At 45.9% G+C, this 25,117-nt stretch overlaps 1 protein-coding gene and 1 long non-coding RNA gene across 6 annotated transcripts in view; one reads left to right on the top strand and one right to left on the bottom strand.

The window, feature by feature from the left end:
* znf423 (zinc finger protein 423) overlaps positions 1–19,677 on the bottom strand; it is a 358,819-nt gene extending 339,142 nt beyond the window's left edge. For all 5 annotated transcript variants that reach the window (XM_085991483.1, XM_085991487.1, XM_085991484.1 and 2 more), the window contains exon 1: positions 19,587–19,677. In XM_085991483.1, coding sequence (XP_085847609.1) covers positions 19,587–19,626 — 40 coding nt within the window. In that variant the 5' untranslated portion in view covers positions 19,627–19,677. The remainder of the gene's footprint in view (positions 1–19,586) is intronic.
* Positions 19,678–20,791: 1,114 nt separating this feature from the next.
* LOC147116484 (uncharacterized) lies at positions 20,792–24,780 on the top strand. The gene is made up of 2 exons (XR_015078817.1): positions 20,792–22,388; positions 24,119–24,780. It is a non-coding gene; the product is annotated as an uncharacterized LOC147116484 (long non-coding RNA).
* The last annotated feature ends 337 nt before the right edge of the window (positions 24,781–25,117 follow it).

The following is a 25,117-nucleotide window of genomic DNA, read 5'->3' as shown; positions in this document are numbered from 1 at the left end:
CCGCATCATTCCAATGTTGTAGATGGGCTGCAATATACAATGGGGGCGAAATTCATTATCACCCAGGAATGGGCGCTAACTTCGGAGAAGTTTGAGATTTAGCGCCAGGCACTAATGAAGCTCACTGCACACAAAATTCAGTGTCATCACTCAAAGAAAGGACGGGAGCGCTAAATCAAGCACTAATGACCTAGGTCAGTGGCATTGGGCTCAAAGCACTAAGCAATTTCAGGTGCAGTCTAATCACTAGTCATCATTGCCACAGGCTCTTTCTAGTTCTTAAAGGGAAGATTCAATCATGCTGCAGAACCTCATTGTCAGCACTGCTGGTTCTGCAGCGCTCTCAGCAAGCGGCCAAGGAGAAGGAACCGGACCACTGAACGAGGTGTCATTATGGCACATCAACGGCCCAGGGAGAGAGCTCGCAAATTCTAGGACCAAGCATTGGTCTTCGCTGTGGCGAGACGGAGAGCGGTGCTGTACCCGGCAAGTGGCAGGAGGCCCTCGCCGCAAGTCTTCCCCGCCACGTGGAGGGAGGTAGCCCAGCAGGTCTCGGGCAACACTGTGGTCCCCGGGACCCACACAGTGCATCGTGTTGTGTGGCACTACCACCGTGCTAAATGGGATAGATTCAGAACAGATCTAGCAGCTCAAAACTGGGCATCCATGAGGCGCTGTGGGCCATCAGCAGCAGCAGAATTGTATTCCACAATCTGTAACCTCTTGGCCTGGCATATCCCTCACTCTACCATTACCATCAAGCCAGGAGACCAACCCTGGTTCAATAAGGAGTGTAGAAGAGCATGCCAGGAGCAACACCAGACGTACCTAAAAATGCAGTGCCAACCTGGGGAGGCTGCAACACACGGCAACAAAAGCAGAAGCAGCATGCTATAGACAGGACTAAGCGATCCCACAATCAACTGATCAGATCAAACCTCTGCAGTCCTGCCACATCCAGTCGTGAATGGTGGTGGACCATTAAACTAACTGAGGAGAAGGCGCCATGAATATCCCTATCCTCAATGATGGTGGAGCCCAGCACATGAGCACAAAAGACAAGACTGAAGTGTTTGCAACCATCTTCAGCCAGAAGTGCTGAGTGGATGATCCACATCGGCCTCCTCCCGAGGTCCCCACTATCACAGATGCCAGTCTTCAGCCAGTTCGATTCACTCCACATGATATCAAGAAATGGCTGAGCATACTGGATACAGCAAAGGCTATGGGCTCTGACAACATCCCGGCTGTCGTACTGAAGACTTGTGCTCCAGAACTAACCGCACCTCTAGCCAAGCTGTTCCAGTACAGCTACAACACTGGCATCTATCCGACAATGTGGAAAACAGGTACGTCCTGTCCACAGAAAGCAGGACAAATCCAATCCGGCCAATTATCACCCATCAGTTGACTCTCAATCAGCAGTAAACTGATGATAGCACGGTCGATGACACCTTCCAAGTGGCACTTACTCACCAATAACTTGTTCGCTGATGCTCAGTTTGGGTTCCGCCAAGACCACTCGGCTCCCGACCTCATTACAGTCTTGGTCCAAACATGGACAAAAGGAGCTGAATTCCAGAGGTGAGGTGAGAGTGACTGCCCTTGACATCAAGGCAGCATTTGACCGAGTGTGGCATCAAGGAGCCCTAGTAAAACTGAAGTCAATGGGAATCAGGGGGGTTGGGGGGAAACTCTCCACTGGCTGGAGTCATACCTAGCACAAAGGAAGTTGGTTGCGGTGGTTGAAGGTCAATCATCACAGCCCCAGGGCATTGCTGCAGGAGTTCCTCAGGACAATGTCCTAGACCCAACCATCTTCAGCTGCTTCATCAATGGCCTCTCCTCCAACATAAAGTCAGAAATGGGGATGTTCACTGATGTCTGCACAGTGTTCAGTGCCATTCACAACTCCTCAGATAATGAAACAGTCCATGCCCGCATGCAACAAAACCTGGACGACGTTCAGGCTTGGGCTGATAAGTGGCAGGTAACATTCACGCGTCACAAGTGCTAGGCAATGACCATCTCCAACAAGCGAGAGTCTAACCACCACCCCTTGACATTCAACGGCATTACCATCACCGAATCCCCCACCAGCAACATCCTGGGGGTCACCATTGACCAGAAATTTCACTGGACCAGCCACAGGGATACTGTGGCAACAAGAGCAGGTCAGAGGCTAGGTATTCTGCGGCGAGTGTCTCATTTCCTGACTTCCCAAAGCCTTTCCACCATCTACAAGGCACAAGTAAGGAGTGTGATGGAATACTCTTCACTTGCCTGGATGGGTGCAGCTCCAACAACATTCAAGAAGCTCGACACCATCCAAGACAAAGCAGCCCGCTTGAGTAGCACCCCATCCACCACCTTAAACATTCTCTCTCTCTCCACCACTAGCGTACCATGGCTGCAATGTGTACCATCTACAAGATGCACTGCAGCAACTCGCCAAGGCTTCTTCGGCAGCACCTCCTGTAATGTATGTAATGTGTATATATACCTTAAGGGAGAGAACTACTTTTTACAGCTCCTGTATACTGTATAGTACCGGCAGTGACCACACCTGTATATAAACCCTGAGTAGTGATCTGTAGATTTAGTTCTAGAGTAACCCTCATTCAGTAAACACCTGTTGAATCGTTCCCTGCAGTCTGTTGTCTGATTATTGAAGGACACAACATTAAGATACACGGACATAACATTGGCGACGACGCAGATTCGAACCTACCTGCAACTCTGCATCACCTCCCAGGGATTCGCTCCTGGAGAACAGTGGAAGGAGGTAGAGTCCAGAAGCACGGGCGTCGACCACGGGCAACCGCCCAGTCATCCAGCGGAGATTTGAGCATCGCAGGGAAGGCTGTCGAGAGCCAGGCTTGGCTTTCCAGTCACGGTGGTCCAGCGAAACGGGCTGGCAACAGGTACTGCGCAGACCCTTCCCGGACAGCGGCGGGCTAGAGCCTGACCGAGCGGCACAGAAAAAGGCCGAGCAGCGTCGACAGGGGAGAGAGAGGGCAGAGCGCACAGGGCGCAGCCGGTGTTCAGGACCGAGTGGCGTCAACGGGGGAGAGAGAGAGAGAGCGCAGAGCGCAGCCGGTGGTCAAGGGCCGAGCAGCGTCAACAGGGGAAGAGAGGCACGCAGGAAAACGCGAGGCGCTGCCATTGCCACGAGGACCGCAGAGAGCGGCATTGGCAGCAGCGCAGGAGCAGCGCATGAAACGCACAGGGCGTCGCCTTTTGCCACGAGGACCGCCGAGAGCGGCGTTGGCAGCAGCGCGGGAGACGCCATTTTAAGCCAGTCTAACCACACCCAAAAATGCCGAAGAGTGGCAGTATCACAGCGTTCGACAATGAAGTCGAAGATTGGACGACATATGTGGAACGCATAGAAGTATACTGCAAGGCGAATGAAGTGCCAGATGACAAGAAAGCGCTGGTATTGTTGAATTCAATGGGTGCAAAAACGTATGGCTTACTACGAAACATAGTAACCCCAGAGAAGCCAGTAGAAAAGGATTTTGAAAACAGTGTCAATCCTACAGGACCACTTATACCCCACACCGCTGCTGATAGCAGAAAAATTTAAGTTTCACAAAAGGAACCAGCATAAAGATGAAAGTAATGCTGAGTATTTAACGGAACTGCGCAAGCTATCGAAACATGCCAGTTTGGAACGGGACTAGCAGATACTTTAAGGGACAAGTTTGTGTGTGGGCTTCAAAGTGAAGGAACCCAGAAATGGCTTCTATCAGAAAAGGATCTTACGCTGGACAAGGCTTTCAGCATTGCAGTATCACACGAAGCAGCAGCACGGGGCGCTGCAGAGATACAACGGAGACCGCAAGAATATGGCACAAATGAAATGTCGCACGGAACAGTGAAGTGCTATCGCTGCGGCAGAACACCACACGACCATAATGATTGCTGGTTCAAGGACAAAGTGTGCAGACAGTGTGGAAAAGTAGGACACATAGCAAGAGTCTGCAGGTCAGGAAAGAAAACCAGCAGCAAGAAATCTCCACAGGAGAAGTACAAGAAGGTACATAAGGTGACGGAGAGTAGTTCAGACGAACAGAAGAGTGACATAGACTCCGGAAGCAAGGAGCTGGGTTGTCTGAAACTACATAATGTGATCAAAACGGAGGATCACCAAACTATCTGGGTCACGCTCAAGATAGCAGGAGTCCAAGTGAAAATGGAATTGGACACAGGATCAGCCCTAACAGTCATAAACCGAAGGGACTACAAGCGGCTATTCTCACATATACCCTTGAGAGATACAGAGATTGTCTTGAAGACGTACACGGGGCAAAAAGTCTACCCCAAAGGAAAAATAAGGGTGAACGTTATATATAACGGCAAGGAAACACCAAAAATGGACCTATATGTATTGCCAGATGGAGGACCACCACTACTAGGACGTGAATGGATCCGGAAGATACAGCTAGATTGGCATTCCATACAAGCACTGACTGTAGATGCCAAAAAGGATGACGACGTCACACCTGGACGACTGTCAAAAATGCTAACTGACGCACAAGAAGTGTTCCAGCAGGGACTCGGAACACTAAAAGGCATAACAGCAACGATCAAAATAGAGAAAAATGCAAGCCCAAAGTTTTTTTTAAGGCCAGACCGGTACCTTATGCGATCCGCCCAGCCATCGAAACAGAGCTGGAAGGTTTGGAACGTTCAGGAGTACTGTTCAAAGTGGACTGGAGCGAGTGGACTACACCCATCATTCCTGTAATGAAGAGGTCGTTGAGTAATACGCCTGGGGAACCAAAAAAGGTTCGCATCTGTGGGGACTTTAAGGTGACAGTGAACCCAGTCCTTCACACTGTACAATATCCGCTTCCGCGGATTGAAGATATTTTCGCCTCGCTATCTGGAGGGAAACGCTTCACTAAGATTGATCTGGCCCAGGCGTACCTGCAAATGGAGGTAGAAGAAGCCTCGAAACAGTACCTCACGATCAACACTCATAAAGGTCTCTACCAATACAACCGGCTGGTGTTCGGGGTAGCATCAGCTCCGGCTATTTGGCAAAGGGCAATGGAACAAGTCCTGCAAGGGATTCCAGGGACCCAGTGTTATTTGGACGACATCCTAGTCACAGGCGAAAATGACAGTGATCACCTCGCCAACCTGGAGCAGGTGCTCACTAGATTGAAGGAATATGGGCTCCGAGCTAATCGCCACAAATGCGACTTTTTCCAGAAGCAGATCTCGTACTGTGGCCACGTTATTGATAAAGAGGGGTTACATAAGTCCCCTGAAAAGATTGAGGCAGTAGTCAAGGCTCCAGCACCGGAAAATGTGTCACAACTGAGGTCGTTCCTCGGGCTGGTGAACTACTACCATAAGTTCTTGCCAAATTTGTCTACCGTACTACACCCACTGAACACCCTACTGCAAACGGGGGTACCATGGAAGTGGAGTGACGAATGTAAACAAGCTTTCCAGAAGAGCAAAGCATTGATCACATCAAGAGGTGTTGGCTCATTTCAACCCAGCACTACCAATTCGGTTGGCGTGTGATGCATCACCCTATGGCATTGGAGCGGTGCTGTCGCACAAATTCCCGGACGGCTCGGAGAGGCCAGTAGCCTTTGCGTCTCGGTCACCAACCTCAGCCGAGCGTAACTACGCCCAGATTGACAGGGAGGCCCTCAGCCTAGTGTGGGGAGTGAAAAAGTTCAATCACTATCTGCACGGGCAGAAGTTCACCTTGCTGACTGACCACCAACCACTTGTCTCCATCTTTAATCCAAAGAAGGGCGTTCCGGTGATGACTGCGCAACGGCTACAAAGATGGTCCCTTTTTCTAGGGGCGCACCAATATGAAATCGAGTATAAGGGCACGAAACAGCATGGAAACGCTGATGGGCTATCACGCCTGCCACTGCCTACTGCGGAGGAAGCACCAGCAGTGGATCCTTTCGAAATATTTCATTCGACTATAATTGAATGCTTGCCAGTAACTAACGCTGGTATAGAGAAGGAGACCCGAAATGACCCGACACTGTCTCGGGTATATGATTTGACGGTGAAGGGATGGCCAGCACATGGTGACTCACTGTTGCCAGCATTCTCATCCAGAAGAGAACAGCTGTCAGTATGCCAGGGGACCTTGATGTGTGGATCCCGAGTGGTAATTCCACCCAAGTTAAGGGAGAGAGTGCTCAATGAGCTTCACGAAGGTCATCTGGGAGGGGTGAAAATGAAAAGCCTTGCTAGGGCTTATGTGTGGTGGCCGGGGATCGATCAGTAAATCGAGGACCTAACAAAGAGCTGCTTAGGATGCCAGAAGGTCCAAAATGCACCACCACATGCCCCTCTACACCCATGGGAGTGGCCCTCATCTCCATGGCAACGGGTGCATATTGATTTTGCTGGTCCATTCATGGACTCAATGTTCTTAATAGCCGTGGATGCGCACTCGAAATGGCCTGAGGTCATCAAAATGTCCTCCACCACCACGGAGAAAACTATTGCAGTCCTACGGACCATTTTTGCCAGGAACGGCTTGCCAGAGCAGATTTGCTCTGATAACGGACCACAGTTTGTGTCCGAAGAGTTTCGAAGATTTATGAAAAGGAATGGGGCAAGGCATTACACATCCGCCCCGTATCATCCAGCCACAAATGGATTGGCTGAGAGGTTCGTACAAACCTTTAAAAAAAGCAGTAAAGGCCATGTGCGATGACGACATTCCACTGCAGCATAAGGTGGACAATTTCCTGTTAGCCTACAGAAATGCGACACATGCAGTCACCAACCAGGCCCCAGCCATGATGTTCTTTAACCGAAGGTTGAGATCTCGTCTGGATTTGCTCAGACCAAATGTACGAAGAGATGTTGAGAGTAAGCAATTCCAGCACATCAATGAGAAGCCGACAAGGAGCTTCAATGTAGGGCAACCAGTCTTGGCCCGCGACTACCGAACAGAGAAATGGCAACCAGGAACGATATGCACACGGCAGGGGCCACTAATGTACACAGTGGATGTTGGGGAGAACATTGTGAGACGCCACGCTGACCAGATCCTAGAGTCACAGGAACGAGTCAACCCCATGTCTCGGCCATACGTACCTGGTGAGGAACCCGACGTACAGGTCACATCTACCTCAAACAATAGCATTGGAAGCTGATGAATCAACTGACGACAGGGTGCTAGAATCGCCTCCGCACCAAGAGCGAGACACTCGGGAAAGGCATTATCCAGAAAGAATCAGGAAGCCTCCCCAGAGACTGAATATATGAATGGACTATTTTCATATAACATTGTATATTAAAAATGTTAATTGTTAAATGAGTATTATGGTACTGTTAATCTAAAAGAGGAGGAATTGTAATGTATGTAATGTATATATACCTTATTAAGGGAGAGAACTACTTTTTACAGCTCCTGTATACTGTCGTACCGGCAGTGACCACACCTGTATATAAACCCTGAGTAGTGATCTGTACAGTTAGTTCTAGAGTAACCCTCATTCAGTAAACGCCTGTTGAATCGTTCCCTGCAGTCTGTTGTCTGATTATTGAAGGACACAACATTAAGATACACGGACATAACACCTCCCAAACTCTACCACCTAGAAGGATAAGGGCGGCAGGCACATGGCAACACCACCACCTGCAAGTTCCCCTCCAAGTCACACACCATCCTGACTTAGAAGTATATCGCTGATCCTTCATCATCGCTGGGTCAAAATCCTGGAACTCCCTACCTAACAGCACTGTGGGAGTATCTTCATCAGACGGACTGAAGCGGTTCAAGAAGGCGGCTCACCACCACCTTCTCAAGGACCATTAGAGATGGGCAATAAATGCTGGCCTTGCCAGCAACGCCCACATCCCATAAACAAATTTAAAAATTTAATTTAACGACCTCACTCGGGTGGTCAGGGTGAGTCAATGCTTCAACAAATGCTACATACCACCATCTGAACCTCAGTCTACACACACTGCCCAAAGCACCACACCCCCAGCAGTACCCGACAATCTCAACCGACCTACACTCATACCCACATCTCGAACCTTGCACACAATGACAGCTATTCAACTATGGCAGGCACATCTCCCAAACACATTGCTCCACATTCACTCACACACTTTCCTCTCTCTTGCAGGCCAAGGTCGCTCAAATAGGAGGGAGCAGGAGCGCACAGGCGGGGGACAACCTGACACCCAATCACTGTCTGCGCTGGAGGAGAGTGCTGCAGATCATTCAGCACCAGGTGGTGGGCGCCATGTGTTCATCCCTACTCCTTCTTCTCACATTCCACTTCCCCATCACCCCACAAGCCTTTCCCAATAATCATGCTGTATGCACGCCTTTCTCCCTTCCTGCCCCCCTCCCCTCACCTTAACCAGACTCTTGTGCCTTTATACTTTCCCATAATGAGCAAGCAGCTGGGCAGCCTGTCTGAGGGTACCAGAGAGAGCTAGGTGGAAAAAGAGGACGAAGAACACACCGCGTCACTGCATGTCTCACCCGCAGGCACCAGCTCAGATACTGGCCCTACGCATTCTTTAGAGGCTAGTATAGTAGCGGGATCTGCATAGGTGATGCACCGGGAATGAGTGGGCTGCAGCGAGGCCAGGGTGAAAGGGTAGCTCAGGAGTCAGCTCCCCGGAGGGCGAGTTCTGCTGCACAGGACTCAGATGAGGACCTCGATGGGGAGACTTTTAGAAGAAGGGTGATGGGCATGCACATGAAGAGGATAGGTGCAAAGGCAAGGGTGCCCGAAAGCCTCTTGGCAATGGCAAGGAGTGTGGAAGATTCCGCCTTCAACATGTGCGCAGAGCTCTGCACACAACATGGAGCCCATCATTTGCAGTCTGGAATGCACCATGGACTCCCAGAGAGACCGTGGCGACCGAGACCTCGTGCCGCGTGTGATGGGCGATGTCGCAGCTTCCATTGCAGCACAGGTGGAAGCCGCACAACGTCTTAGTGCTGTAATGCAGTCTATGCTTGGTGCCATTGATTCGCAGATTGCGCTCATGTAGTCTCAGCTTGATTTTTTTAAATTCATTTGTGGGATGTGGGCATCGCTGGCAAGGCCGGCATTTATTGCCCATTCCTAACTGCCCTTGATGCCACACAAGCTCTGACTGCTGCCATCGTGGCTGGGTTGACCACCGGAGCTTTCATGGTGTCGTAGCAGGCCAGCAATCTGTGCTCCAGCAGATTGGCAGTGATGCTCAGGTTCTGCCCTGGGGGAGTGCCAGTGGGTCAGTGGAGCAGGAACCTGCTGTCCTCTCAGGATGACAGCGTTCCTGCTCCCACCACTGGTACTCTGCCATTGAACCTTGTCGCTGCCCGTCATCCAGCCAGCCCAGACTGCTGCCGCCATGCGGAGGTGGTGCAGTCTACAGCCAGGCCTTCCGGGCCCAGAGCTGGTCGAAGGCGTCCTGCAAGCCCATCTGACGTCTCCCGCACGGACACTCAGCAGCTTTCCACCAGCCATGCTGCAGCCATTGGGCCAACACTTCGTAGGAGCACTGGAGTAGGCAAAAGCACCATAACGAAGGGCAGTAAGGGATTGCACATGGGTGAATAGCTAATATTGTTGTTGTAAATATGTGTTCACTGATTATTGATAAATTCATTAATTGGCTTTGGATGATTTTTGTGGTGTCCCTCATTTCAGCTTTGCGCTGTGATATGGCCTGCGACAGGGATGGAATGATGGGAATGTGCTGAGCAACGGGATCTGGGGTTTAATTTATTAGAACCGCAGTCTGATGAGGCAGTCACGGACCGCCCTTCCAGAAGGCCGATTGACTGGCTGCCTCCTCCCTCGATCCTGTTCCTCCTCCTGGTCGTCTTCCTCCTGAGCTGGTCCTGCAATTCCTGCTGGCAAGGGCTGGGCCCTCATGATGGACAAGTTGTGGAGCATGCAGCAGACGACCATGAAATGGGACACCCATTCCGGCAAGTACTGGAGGGCTCCTCCAGAGCAGTCAAGGCAGCGGAATCATTGCTTGAGCACCCCAATGGTCTGCTCGATGATGTTCCTGGTTGCAGCATGTGGCTCTCATTATATGAGTGCTGAGCAGGAGTGCTGGGGTGGCGGAGGGGAGTCATGAACCAGGTGGAGAGCAAATAGCCCTAGTCTCCGAGCAGCCAGCCACGAGCTTGACGTGGTGGCTGAAAGAGTGCTGGCACATCGGTCTGGCACAGGATAAAGGCATCGTGGCTGCTACCAGGATAGCGGGTATTCACATTGAGGATTCACTGTCTGTGGTCACACACCAAGTGCACATGAAGCGAGTGGTAGCCTTTGCGGTTACAGAAGATGTCAGGATTGTTATGCGGTGCCCGCAAAGCCACATGGGTGCAGTCAATGGCGCCCTGCTATCCTGGCAAAGCACATGCACATTCGTCCTGCTTCTCTCTGGTAATGGGGAAAGAAATGTAGTCCCTTCTCCTGCTGTACAGAGCCTCCGCGACCTCCCGGATGCAGCGATGGACGGCGAACTGCGAGATGTTCGCTATATCTCCTGTTGCAGACTGGAAGGAATCGCTGGCGAAGGTGACCTTGACTGCCAGAGAGCGGTAGTCGACCTGATCCAAGGCTCAAGTCTGGTTGCAGGAGGTGGCAAACTTCAGAGACCACATCCTTGCTGAAGCGGAGTCTTCCAATGCACTGCTCCTCGCTTAATTGGAGGTAGAAGTGCTCTTGGAATACCCTCGGAGGGTAAGGCCTCCTGTTGAGAACCCGGATGGCCCTCCTCCTCCCTCTGGCCGCATCTTGAATCTTTCTCGCTACCTCCGCAGTAGATCCTGGAGGGCGAGGTCGACTGCCAGTAGAGCGCCCATTAATGTTACAATGTGTAGCACTTTGAAATTTTGTCAGAATAAATGTAACAAATTTTTAGTAGCCACAACACTCCTGATACTAAAGAACCTTTAAATGACTGAATTAAACTCTTGTACAATCACAAACTGACAAGGAAGCCGTGAAACAGCACTAACTGGACAGCTGCGACTGATCCCTTTAAATAGTGCCCCTGGAGCCGCCATCCGCTTGCTTCACGCTTCCTCGTCCTGTCGTTGTTGGGGCAAGGCTCTAAGGCAGAGAGCAATAATCAATTTGGCAGATCGGGCGCTCAGTGAGCGTCACAATCTGCCTGGCACTAAAGCCCCAGGCACTAACCATTAGTGGCGGCACTAAGGGGTGACTGGATTTGGTGTGCGGCGCTGGATTCGCCTTGCCCCGGCGCTACTTCATTAGCGCCCCCGTCAGGCGCTAACCAACCGAATTTCTCCCCCAATAAGTTATTCTCAAAGTCCACTGGCCTCCATTGTTTTAGACAGTACGGAGTACAGGAACAAGAGAGGAGATAAAGTTTTTATTACAACCTGTCAAACAGGGCTGCAAATATTTCATTTTATTAGAATATTGGAGTGACCAAATATGACAAGTTGCACTAAGCTTTCTAAAGAATTCCCACTCTTGGACATCTTTTCTAGTAACCTTCAGCACTTATTTGCACAGCGAAATTTGGATAGGATTGCCAACCCAAGGAACTGAATGTCTAACTGCAGGAACCATGTAACCCTTACAGAAGAGGTGGGTAGGTAACAGTCAGTCTTTTGCAACAAAGCCAAACACAATAATTGGCCACCTACATGCCAACTTTGTCTGCATCTATTCAATTGCTCATTTTTAGATTGAGAGTTAATATTACCAGCCAAGCAAACGTGGTCACTTTTCATAGAATCATAGAATCTTACAGCACAGAAGGAGGCCATTCGGACCGTCATGCCTGTGCCACCTCTTTGAAAGAGCTGTCCAATTTAGTCCCACACCCCAGCTTTTTCCTCATAACCCTGCAAATTAGTCCTCTTCCGAGTACATGTCCAATCCACCACCCTTTCAGGTAGTGCATTCCAGATCTTAACAATCCTCTGAAGAAATTTCTCCTCATTTCCCCTCTAGTTTTTTTTCTAATTATTTTAAATCTATGACTTCTGGTTACCGACCCACTTGCCAGAGGAAATAGTTTCTCCCTATTTGCTCTATCAAAACCCCTCATAATTTTGAATACCTCTATTAGGTCTCAACTCAACCTTCTCGGCTCTAAGGAAAACAATCCCAACTTCTCCAATCTCTCCACATCAGACTTCCTTCATCCCTGGTATCATCCTGGTAAACCTCCTCGGTACGCTCTCCAAGGCCTTGACATCCTTCCTGAAGTGTGGTGCCCAGAACTGCACACAATACTCCAGCTGAGGCCTAACCAGGGATTTGTAAAATAACATGACTTCCTTGTTTTTGTATTCAATGCCCCTATTTACAAAGCCGAGTATCCCATACGTTTTCTTAATCGCCTTCTCAACTTGCCCTGCCACCTTCAAAGATTTGTGAATATGCACCCCCAGATCCCGCTGTTCTTGCACCTCTTCAAAATAGTACAATTTAGCTTATACTGCCTCTCCACGTTGTTTCTCCCAAAGTTCATCACTTCACACTTATCGGCATTAAATTGTATCTGCTATGTGTCTGTCCATTTCACCAATTTGTCTATGTCCTCCTGAAGTCTGCTATCATGTTCACTGTTCACTACATTGCCAAGTTTTGTATCGTCTTTTTGATAATATCTACCAGGTTGCTAAAGATATGAAACAGTTGAGCTAAACAGAATTCTCTGAGGGACTGCTACACAGGTGTTATATTAAGATCAACTTCCATTTATCATTCCATAACATTTGTTTTCTGAGGATCTCATGTATTCAATTCAGCAACTTAACAGATTGCTGTAAGAGGCTAGTTTCTCAATGAGATGCGGATCTCATTTCTTTTGAATGCTGCGGAAATACTAAGAACAACAATTGACTTTGTTTGGAATCATTTCTGGACACATAACAGAAAGCATCACAAGTTGTCCATCTTTCTCTAGAAAAGGGGTCATAAAGACATTGGAAACGATCCAAAACTATCTTCCAACAGTACTTGGGATGTGTTCATAAATCACATACTTCAAAATTGACGGTCATTTTTTGAATCCGGTACATAGTGTGACAATATACTTCCCCATATTTTTGGTTGTCTGATCTTCCCCATTATCCAAATCATTCTGGTTTCTGGAAATTGTTGCAGCATGTTTCATTAAACTAGGGCTCCGAGCCACTGTCAGTAAATAGCCACCTGGATAGGAGTGTGGCTTTATGCAGAACTGAATAATATCTACCAGGTTGCTAAAGATATGAAACAGTTGAGCTAAACAGAATTCTCTGAGGGACTGCTACACAGATCATATATGTGATCTAAAGCACGTCAAGTCTGGAACTTCTGGCTGGTAACTAGCTTTCCACTACAAGTCAGCAAACTTCACACTGGAGGTGCTTCCAATTAGCACGGTCACACCAAATCTTGCATCTCACGTGCTTTCAAGGTACCCGAGCTGCAGACAGGCATGTTGAGATCTGCCAATCAGTTCTTTGCTGTGTGCATTCAGGTTCAGAAGATTGGTCAATGCCAGATCTAACTAGGCATTCGCTCTAGTTAGAGTACAAACAAGCCACTTGGAGATCATTAGCGATCACAAAATACAAATGCACGAAGGCCATGGAAATTTATTACTACTCCAACAATAATTTGCATTTATATAGCGCCTTTAAATGTAGAAAAACAGCCCATGGCACTACACAGAAACGTAATGACATCAAGTCAAAGAAGGAGATATTAGGAGGGGTGACTAAGAAAGAGTTTTAAGGAGGAAAGGTGGAAATGCAGAGAGGTTTAGGGAGGGAATTCCAGAGCTTAGGTCCAAGACAGCTGACCAATGGTGGGGTGAAAGGAGTGGGAGATGCAAAGACCAGAATTGGAGGAACGCAGAGATGTCAGAGGGTTTTAGTACTGGAAGAGGTTGCAGAGATAGACAGGGGTGAGGCCATGAAGGGATCTGAACACAAGGATGAGAATTTTAAACCGGATATGCTGGGGGTCTGCGAGCCAATGCAGGTCAGGGAGCACCAAAGTGATGGGCTAGCAGAACTTGTTGAGGGTCAGGATACAGGCAGCAGAGTTTTGGATGCTGATGGAGGGTGGAGAATGGCAAACCGGTCAGGAGAGCACTTTTGGAAGAAAATGGGCAGGGGTGAGACAGGCGATATTATGAAGATATTTAGGCAGTCTGTGATGCAGAAGATTTGAGGACGGAAGCACAACTCAGTCAAATAGAATGCATACTTGATCTAAAGCAGGTCAAGTCTGGAGCTTCAGACTGGAAGTTAGCTTTCCACTACAAGACAGCAAACAAAGCTTCAGCCTAAGACAGTAGCCAGGGAGTGACAATGGAATGGAGTTTGCGGGATGCCAAAGACGATGGCTTTGGTCTTTCCAATGTTGAACTGGAGGAAATTGCGGCTCATCAAGACTGGATGCTGGACGACCAGGCTGACAGCAGAGAGATAGTGGAGGGATAGAGGGAGGTAGAACTAGGTGTCATCAGCTGTACATGTGGAACCTGATTCCATGTCTTTGGATCATGTCAGCAAGGGGCAGCATGCAGATGAGGAATAGGAGGGGGCCATGGATAGATCCTTGAAGGACTCCAGAGGTAACAATGCAGGGATAGGAAGAGAAGCTACTGTTGGAGCTGCTACAATTGATTAGGTAAGAGTGGAACCAAGCGAGAGCAGTGCCACTCAGCTAGAGAATGGAGGAGGCATTGGAGCAGGATGGTGGGATCGACATGTAAAAAGGCTGCAGAAAGGTAGAGATGGCTGAGGAGGGAGAGTGCACCATGTCACAGGGAAAATCATTTGTGACTTTGATGAGAGCCATTTCATTTCAGTGTTGTGGTAGGGGTGAAACCTGATTTGAGATTCAAACATGGAGTTGCTGGACATATAGGCACGGATTTGGGAGGCAACATGTTCAAGGACTCTGAAGAGAAAAGGGAGGTTGGAGATGGGGTGGTAGTTTGCAAGGATAGAGGGGTCGAGGGTGGGGAGCAGGTGGCAGTTTTGAAAGGGAGGGTACAGTACAGTACAGAACCATTTATAATGTCAGCTAGCACGAGGTTCAGGAGGGGAAGTTCGGTGGTCAGCAATTTAGTGGAAATGGGATCAAAGGAGCAGGAGATGGGTCTCATGGGCAAGATGAGCTCAGAGAGGGCATATAGGGAGACAAGTTAGAAAAAGACAGGTCTGGGGCTAAGGCAAGGGGTTACTTTAGGGAAATTTGGCTTGGTAGTAGTTTTGCTTCACGTGGGCAAGCCAGATCTGGAGATGGATGGCTAAACCAGTGCTGCACCAGACACGTTCAAGTCTCCGCCCCTTAGACTGAGGGGGCGATGATGGGGGCCATACCACGGGGAACGACCAGGGTGGGAGAGAGCAAGAGTTTTACTGGGGACAAGGGCATCAAACGCAAAGGTGAAGGAGAGATTGAACAGATCGACAACTGCAAATGTATTGTCGTGAATGGAGGGCCAAAGGCTAGACAGTTGGGAGTTTGAAAGCACAGTTGCAAGTGACTTGGGGGGAGATTTTTTCTAGGGCAGAAGGAACTGGGCTTGGAAGAAGGAAAGTGGATGAGAGTGGTGAGAGATACAAATGATCAGAAATGGCCTTGTCTGATCGAGACAATGAGAGTAGAGGGGCCACGCAAGATGGTACAGTTGAAGAGCTGGCCATGAATATGGATAGGAGTGTATATAGGGAGAGAACGGTTAAGGGAGGACAAGAGAGCAACAAAATCAGAGGAGCGAGGACAAGTTGAGTTGAAATGGAGTTTGAAATCATTAAGCATGAAAAGTCGTTCAGTGCAAAGGCTGAGGGAGGAAAGGAGTGAGAATATATCTGAGAAACTCAGAGTAGTAGTAGAGGGGCAGCAATTGTTGATGTGCTAGCAGATTCCAAGGACGCAGCGGTAGGTGGGGTGAACAGAATGGGAAGGAGGTTGGCACAATTTGCCCCAGTGCACGCTACGCAAGAGAGGAAGATGGGAGAACTGATGTTGATGCTCATAAGGAGGCAACAACTGGTGCCTTGATGGACCCTTCAAAAAATGCTCAGAGGCACAGAAGGTAACTGAGAGCTTATCCAAGAGGGATTCAAGCTTGGAACTGCAGCAGGAAGGCAGTGGAATAGTGAAGGGTTTGGGTAGGGATTGGGGGAGGGGCGGGGCAAAGTGCCCAAGAGGAGCCATGAAAAGTGGCATGTAAGGGGAGGAGACAGGAGAAGAGAAAAAAAAGGGGAGATACATATAATGGGCTCAGGTCCTCAGCAACAACCAAAATGCACACATGAATGGACAGAGGCAAGGCAAAGATTAGGATAGATATATATCCCTTACTACTTCCTAATTTATGGTGATCGTTGAAGGCACTGATCAGAAGAACAGTGCCGTTATAGGTAGATGATGATTGAATCCAGTTAAGTGTGTGTGCCAGGTACATAATGGTTAGTAAACTAGCTACAAAAACCTTCCACTCCTTCAAAGTCTTCTCCCCTTGCTTGGAATACACCTATACTAGTCACACAAAGACATTGCTCAGCACCTGGTCCACCAAGAATAATCAATACTCGAAGGGGAAATACTTTCAGAAAAATAATGCATTTTTTTTTTTTTTTTTTTATAAAGTGATTCCTGCCTGACAGGAAATCTTTGCTTTGTTTTGTTAGAAATCTGCAAGAATTATGCTTCTAGAGGGTCCACTTTCATCTGGACATTATACTAAACAGGGAAATCAGCAACTTACATAGTTCTGGTCACAAATCGCAAAGCAACATAAATAAGAAAGTTCAGCACCACCAGCCTTGATTGAAAGTACATCCCCCAGAGTTTTGTTCTCCTTTAATAATGAGTCACATAATCGCTAGAATGTCAAAAGCTGCAACACCAGAGAGAGGTGACAGGTTGGCTTGATGGTCACAAATGTTTATGTAATATAAATTTAAGATCCATGTGCATAAGCAGCTGCCAATTAACAAAAGACCCATTTTTGAAGCAATTCACAAGGATCACTCTCCAACCCCACATAGACCATTTCTGAAAAGATTCCTCCTTTGTTGATTACACTAGTAGGCCTGGGACTGCCTGAATCATTTAGTGGGAGCCAAGACTTGTTGGCCTTCATAAGACACTTGGAGTGCATTTATACTGAATTGCGATGGGTAGCTACAGAATTGATTCCAGCCAGCCAGTACCTGGCTCTGATTCAAACTATCACATCTATGAGAAATCTGTGCATGCCAGCAGTTAAATTTAAATATTGTGAGATGGGCAGGAGCACCTACACTCTCAAAACATTTAAAACTATGACTAAATGTATAAATGCACAGGAGGTCCAAGGAAGCATGAAAACTTTTAAAACACGTGGGCATCACACTGGAGTTTTACCCCATGCAGTGTGAATTGGCCTCTCTGGGAGTGTTTCATACTGTGTCCTTAATGAGGTACGCACACACCACACATTTCACTTGCTATCAGAATACAAACCTGATACCAATTGTACTCTCCTGGTACCCGAAGTAGTGTCTCATTGTGATGTACCACTGTGTGAGACCAGTCCAGATGCAAAGCATACAAACAAGGTGTACAATATGTTATTACAATCTACATGTACATTTTACATCACTACAGCAATGTGTTGTTACGGAGTTCATTTGTATATTAATTTAATAAGCATACAATTTCACTGCACTATATTATACTGTAGTTATTAAATCAACAGTGATATTACAGATAAGTAAAATATTCTGCAAGCAATGTTTTGTACTGCTCTAAGATTCTGGAATGTTTTCAAATATGGCAAAAAACTTTGTTTCAAATAAAATAATTCAACTTAAATCCCATAATTAATATATTAACATTTTAAAACAGTAGTTAAAATGTTAACGATTGATTAAAGGACTGTAACCTAATTGACATTCAAATGTTTATAAACCGCTCAAGCTTTGCTCTTCAAATTTACATAATATTTAAATCAATTTTAATGTTCAATGCAATACATTCCAATTATCATGTGGGCAAAAGACATAAATTTAACCCTTCAGCAATTACGGTGTAAGTAGACACATATTACACAAAAAGTCTTGAGATTATTTGCATTGGAATCACTTATCTCAGGATCTAAATGACTAAAGCATTCAAGTCTGATGGTTTATATGGTTACCTGAACATCTCAATGAAATTGCTTTCTCAATCACTCTCAATATTTTCATATTTATTACTTAGCTTTTCATTAGATTATTCAATAAACTTGCACTTTTTAAAAAATCCCTGTATGAAAGTATTGTCACCGAGCATCCTGTTGGTGCATTACCAATACGACACTAAATATGTTACACACCGTCCTAACTCGACATATATTGCCATTCCTTCATTTTTGCTGGATCATAATCCTGGAGTTCCCTACTCAACACCATTATGGGAACACTATCTCCACACGGACTGCAGTGGATCAAGAAGGTTGTGGTCCACTACCACCTTCTTTGGGCAACTAGGAATAGGCAATAAATGTGGCTTTGCCAGCATCTCTCTTATCCCATGAACAAATAACAAAAAAGGAGCGGGAAAAAATTTCTAGCCTAAATTTTTCCATTTACAGTAATGAGGAATCACGCCTGCCAACAGCAGCATATCGGAAAATTACAGACAGTATCTGAAACTTTCCATCCCTTGAAATCAATAGATGGAAAATCATGGGCACAATAGTGAGCTCAAGCTATTCCCATTTTAAGAGTTTGGATGAGGGTTAGGAATCACCCAACTGTCCATTTTGCTTTTACAGCTCATGAGCAAATGTCTTTGCTGAAGTGTATGTCAACCTCCCTTGAAATTACACGAGGTGTTTCTTACAAAAGATGCCAAATGCCTTACATGCATGCTATAACAAAATAGGAAGGGATTAATTACAGATGTGCAAGGTGGGATATCCTGGATTAGTTTCCGCTGTTGATGTGCCGGTGACCAATTACACATCCGTTTCGTCCCCCCATACAATGTGCAATTTTGACACAGCTCTTGCTGTAGTGTAGGTGTAAAGCAGCAACTCATTTTCTGGGGGGTGGGGGAGGAGAGAGAAGTAACTAGAGTGTTTTTTAAAAAAAAGAGATGCAGCACAGGTGCAGTGTGCCCAGAGCCTTGTACTTGGCACGCCAGCCGCTCGAACGGACAGCATCTCACCCGGGCCGCTCGCGGCACCACGTTCTGAGCACGCACGCCAGCTGATTTAAATTCAACTGTCCCTCCAGCGCGCGATCAGAATCGCAACCGCCTCTTTTTGTGTGGTGGGGCGCCGCCAGGATCAGAACGTGCCAGCACCTGGGCTTCGCGCCTCCAGCTCCGCCCTGCCCGCGTGCGGTCAGGCATGCGTGCGGCTCTCCACAGCGCCCCTGCCAGCGGGCGGGCGGGTACGCGCGCTCACTCTCTCTTTCTTCCAGCCGCCTCGAGGCTCCAAGCGGACATCAGCGAAGAGAATGGCGTTGCACGCGCGGAAAAGTCCGTTTCTGCAACCGTTCCCGCTTTTTCCCCCCTCCTCCACCCCCTTCACAAAAAAGTAAAAGAAATATTTTTTTATATATATATATTTTTTTTTTTGAAAAGGCTCACCTTTAACAGCCCGAGGCTTAGATTGTTTGCGTCTGGACATGTCCAGTTCTTGACTCTGCTGGAAAAAGCTGCTCTCTGGGCGCCGCTGTCCGGGGCACTGACTGGAGCTCCAAACATCAATCTGCTCCGAGGACTCTCCTCTCTCTCGCTTCTCTCTCTCTCTCTCTTCTTCCTCCTCCTGCCCGTTGCAATGCGGCAACTTCAACCTCTCGGAGTGGACTACGCGTGACGTCTCGTACTTTTTTTTTGTTTCGCGATGGTGCTAAAACTAGATTTCAGTCAAGTATTTTTTTTTTCTCCTCTCCGAGACACACACACACACGCAACTTCTTTGCAACTGGTGGATTTGGATGCAGGATCCAGCCAGCCCACACCAAGACAAGTGATTATTTACGGGACTCGGCAGGGAGGGAGGAGGAGGAGGAGGGCTTTTTTTTTGCACAAGGCTATAGTCGATAAAATGTGCCGCTGCCCCCTTCTATTGTTGCACGAAATCCAGTTTCATTAACCTCCACCTTCCGAGCAACCCAGCCAACAGCGACTTCAAGGACTCGAACGAAGACGCGGAATATTCTCAACAGCAACAACAAAAAAGAAACGAGAAAAGTGAACAAAACAAAACAAAATAACCGTGAATCTGACGCTTTAACTCTCTCCGCAACAAACTTGGCGAACGGGATCACCTGTTTAGCCAGAAATTTACTGACGGTGCGAGGCACCCCTTGTTTTTCTTGCCCTGAAAGTGGCCCGATCCTCTTTGACTTGCACACATAGAAAGGATAATGTGGCCGTTTCTCCCGGGCTGCTGTTGAGAGGAGCACGGCAGCGGCCGGCACGCTGTCACGGTGTACAGGAGATGTTCAGCAGGGTGCTGGTGGTGGTGGGCAGCAGCGGGAGGAGGTTTCTGCCATGACCGCCGTCCGGCTCCCCCGCTCGGCAGCAGAGCCAGCTCTTTGTGGTGGTGGAAGCGGAGCTGGCTGCCGAGGAACTGCGTTAGCGCGCAGTGCAGACACATAATAAGCTGGGAAATTCAAGTAAGGCCCAAACCCATCAGGACCTCTCCACGGGGGAGCTTTCCCGCAGGGAGACGCGCCACACGTAATCACGGAGGAAATCGCTGTCCAAGTGCAGAGCACGCATGGTGAATAATGAAAAATCTGAGTGCGCGATCGTGCCAAAAGCCTGGAGCCCTGGACAAGCCTGGATCGGACTGCACACACAATGCCGCTTTCATTGTGCCTCCTCGCACTTTATATATAAAGTGCTGCAAAACACCCTTTTTTTAAAAAAATGCAAATTTAGGCTTGAGGCACGTTCTGAAATCTGCACTCTGATATCGACTTTATGCAAAATGCTTTTTTTTTAAATAATATATATTTATATATACACGCTACAAAGAGCGGGGTAACTGCATCAAACTAATACGGAGCTCCTGAAAGAAACTAATTAGTTTTACAGCACTGAGACTAACCTCACGGAAAGGGCGTCAGTGATTTAGCATATGCAACTTAATAGTCTTCCATAAACTCCAGTTTTATTTGGGAGCAGCGATTCAGAATTGCTACTCCGGTCACATTAATATTTAGGAAAATGTGCGAAATTAAAACAAAAACAGAACCCCCCCCCCGCAAAAAATACATGATATATTGATATTAAGAACGGTAATGGCAGTGCAAGGCGCCAGACTCTTGTCCATTTAAGCAAGTCGCTCCAGCTGAACCACAAACTGCTTTAATGTTGCCATTACTGTACATCTCCTTTGATTCGCAGAAGCAATCTCGCACTCACAGTTTTTAATAACCTAATTCCTACCGAACAATGGAAATTCTTTAGCTTCCAGCACGTAACTCCCTGCAGGGCACAGTGAATTTCAAAAATATCCGTAATGATACAGTGGAATTAAAAGGGTATTAGTGTTAGTAATTCGTTTACATCTAATTATAAACTGATGGAATTATGCCTATGTGGCTAACAAATATAATCGGTTTGAATTTATTTATGTGAATGTGTGTGTGTGCTGAGACGTTGTTAGACCACCTCTGTGTGATTTTAAATACAATTTTGAGATAAGAGTTGGGGGGCGGGGTGGGGGGCAGATAAGCAAAGGACAGGTTGGAAGCCTGGTCTGTAAATCTGTAAATGCAAGCAGTTTTTTTTAATATAATAAATTGGGGAAATGAATAACAGAATTTTGCCTATGGTTAGGTTTGTGTGTTATCTGTTTATCTGGCATAAATGGCACGAGTGAACATGAAACCAGGTCGAGAGTGACATCAAAAAATGCTGCAAGTCATAAAAATGTTTTTATTTTTAATTTAGAGATTCTATGATCAGATTATTTTTCAATGGATAATGCAGAGAGCTGTAAATAGTTTTTGTTCTTACATTCTGTGCAATGTCGAGCTGAATGGTCGTACCTTTTTCCCTACTACACACTGCCTGTTGTCTGGCCAGGTAGCTTGCGCCCCCTTCTGGAGCTGACTCTAATTTCTGCAATTATTCGGCTCGGGTAAAGCATTGGCGTTTTAGTTACATTCAAAATTAGTTAGATAACTGCTTTTGAACATAGGGGAAATTGTTTTAAAGTACTTAACATTTGTTTTTGTTCCAGTATGTTTAAAAAATAGGAGCCCCCACCTAAAGCACACCAGATTTTAACAGGCTCATTTTCTTTTACTGGCTGTGTATCAATAACAATACTCAAAATCCTGTCTGGAGAAATATCAAAAGTTAAATACAGAATCCCGAAAGAAGGAATAAGTAACAACCTTAAACAGACGAACAGGATTTGTGCATTTTTTGGTAAGAAGTTTGTATTTTCCGATTTATTTCGAGTATCTTGTTCATGAAATGATTTCCAATAGTGTTGGATTGATTCCTGCTACCATTTGCGGTTTAAAGGTAGCTTTTCAAAACATTGTTGTTTTTATATTGAATAATAAACTCGAATAGGTTAAATGACCAGCGTAATAGCAAAATACTGCGGATGCTGAAAAATCTGAAATAACAGAAAATGCTGGAAACACTCAGTAGGTCAGGCAGCATCCGTGGGGCTAGATGGTTCCTCGGATGCTGCCTGACCTGCTGAGTGTTTCCAGCATTTGCTGTTGTTATTTTAAATTAACAGCGCAGCCGATTTAAAAGATAAACTTTAAAACAACCACTGTTATACTCCCTTTATTTTCAAATTTATGAATGTTAGTACTGAGCACCACATCCATAAACTTAAAACATTTCGGCATACTGTACAGCAAAACGTAAAGACATATTGAAAACAATCTATTCAAAGTACGAAAAATACATCGACGTGTTGTGAGTTTAAATAAACATTTACGGACAGTACAACAGGGAAATTGTTACTCGTTTGTTATCTATTTGATATTTTTTCTAATAAACTGAACGTGTTTTGTTTAAATAATAAATGATTAGTATTGAATGAAGAAATATCACTTTCCATCATTTATTTACATCCGCGATCATAAACCTGCTGTGACTGCTGAACTTGTAATCTTTCAAGCAGTTAACGCATGAATGCGGTATATTCTGAAAGTTTTCCTGCAATTGTAACTTCAAAGAGTATTAAAAGTATTTTGGTGGAAAATGCAAAATATTTATTAAATTGGATAAAAGGCGTACCCCGTTCTTTAAAAATGTACAAACCAGCAGTTCCTATTGAAGTTTGCATCTTGCTACATCAGGTGTGTGTTTACGTTATAATTTTGTGCAATCATTTCGATTAAGATCCGATCTTTGTAGTGTGCTATGGAGTGCATATTTGAATTAGAAAGTGTATTAAGTCATAGCCCACAATTTCACTTACTATAAATCACCAACATGTTCAGGAATGTTCTTACTTACGTTGATAAGTAGGACTTTTCTTTGACTGGATATTTACCTATGGGTTGGTCAAAAATATTCCATGTGAAACATCAGCGGCAAAATGAAGACGCACAGGCATCGATCCAAGTTCGATTGCGTGTGTGTTTGCTAGATGGTACATCCTTACGGAATGGGATAGACGTTTTATTCGATTTAATAAATATCTTACACCTTTTCCACACAAAATAATGTAAATCCTCTATAGCAGATGCAATGATACAGCGCTTTGTAAAGAATATACTGCTTAGGGTAGAGATACTGCTGAGTAAAAAATAGAATTCACTTGATACTAATAGCTGAAAATGTTACAATGTATGAAACTTAATATCAATTTCCATTAATTTAGTTATATCCTCTCAGATAGTCCATTAAAATGTGCTGGAATTTAAAAATTAACACTTGTGCAATCGGGAATTAAAGCGGATGCTGTTTTGTTCTTTTAAAAAGGCCAAAATAGTTAATTAAGACTGCGTGTCTGATATGCTAATTGTTAGATTCAAATGCGGGCAGCTGTGTAAACACGGGAGAAACTGGCCAGGAAAGTGTCAAAATTATTCAAGAATTCTATAGATTTTCTCATAATTTAGACAGTTTTGCAACGTTATTGTGTCAAAATAATACTGTTCCTTTGATCTGCCTTTCTGACTTCAAAGGAAAATTCAACTTAACTGGCTGCAAATCTGAAGTTTATTCTTAACCTTGAGCAGTCAGAAGAACACCGTGACTTACGAAGACAAACTCCATTATTTGTACCACAAGAGAAGACCTCAAGAACCGAAAATATATTAGTGGTAAAACATTTGTTTGACTCTTTAATGTTTTTATTAAATATAAATAATTTATGTTTATTCTGAACAGCTTTGAAGAAGGTAAATTTAACCCCTTGTGGTTTCTGTGTGCCCTGCAATTCAAACGTGTTGAATATAGCACCTTTAAAGTAGTAAAACATCCCAAGACGCTTCACAGGAGCAAAATCAGAGAAAAATTTACATCGAACCAAAGAAGGAGACATTAGGACAGGTGACCAAAGGCTTGGTCAAAGAGGTAGGTTTTAAGCCAAGTCTTAAAAGAGGAGAGAGAGGTAAAGAGGTTTGCAGTGAGAATTTAAGAGCTTGGGGCCTAGACGGCTGAACGCACGGCTGCCAATGGTGGGGTGAAGGAAGTGGAGGGTGCTCAATAGGCCAGATTTGGAGGAACATAGAGTTCTCGGAGGGTTGCCGGCTGAGATAATCTAATGTATGTAATTATTGCCTTTTTCCTATGTTTTATTATTGTCTAATTTGTAATTAAACATTGTAGTATTTTTTAGCCTGTACCACTTTGATCCTGTGTGTGGTATTTTTTACTTTACAAAATAATTGAAGTTGCATCATTGTATGTAATTTCCAATACACATTTTACTACATTTGGGTTCATTGTTAAATCCTGGTTGTGTCATCCTTTACAAGGGTTTGGAGCACCTAAAAAATGCATGGTTATGAGGGACAAGAGTTGCTCACAAAAAGCACTGGATGACAGTTGAAAGAAAAAATGCTGGTTTAAAAGCCTGAACCAAAATACTTCCATTTTCCACATGTTGTTCCTCACCTTCACAAAAATGTACATCCATATAATTAAAATGTTGCATCTAGCAGGCATCCATTGTTACCACG

Source organism: Somniosus microcephalus, chromosome 6 (assembly GCF_052327205.1).
Source record: "Somniosus microcephalus isolate GS21.2 chromosome 6, FLI_Smic_1.0, whole genome shotgun sequence".
Lineage (NCBI taxonomy): Eukaryota > Metazoa > Chordata > Chondrichthyes > Squaliformes > Somniosidae > Somniosus > Somniosus microcephalus.
The sequence above is the reverse complement of the archived record's forward strand: the minus strand, read 5'-3'. Positions and strand labels throughout refer to the sequence as shown.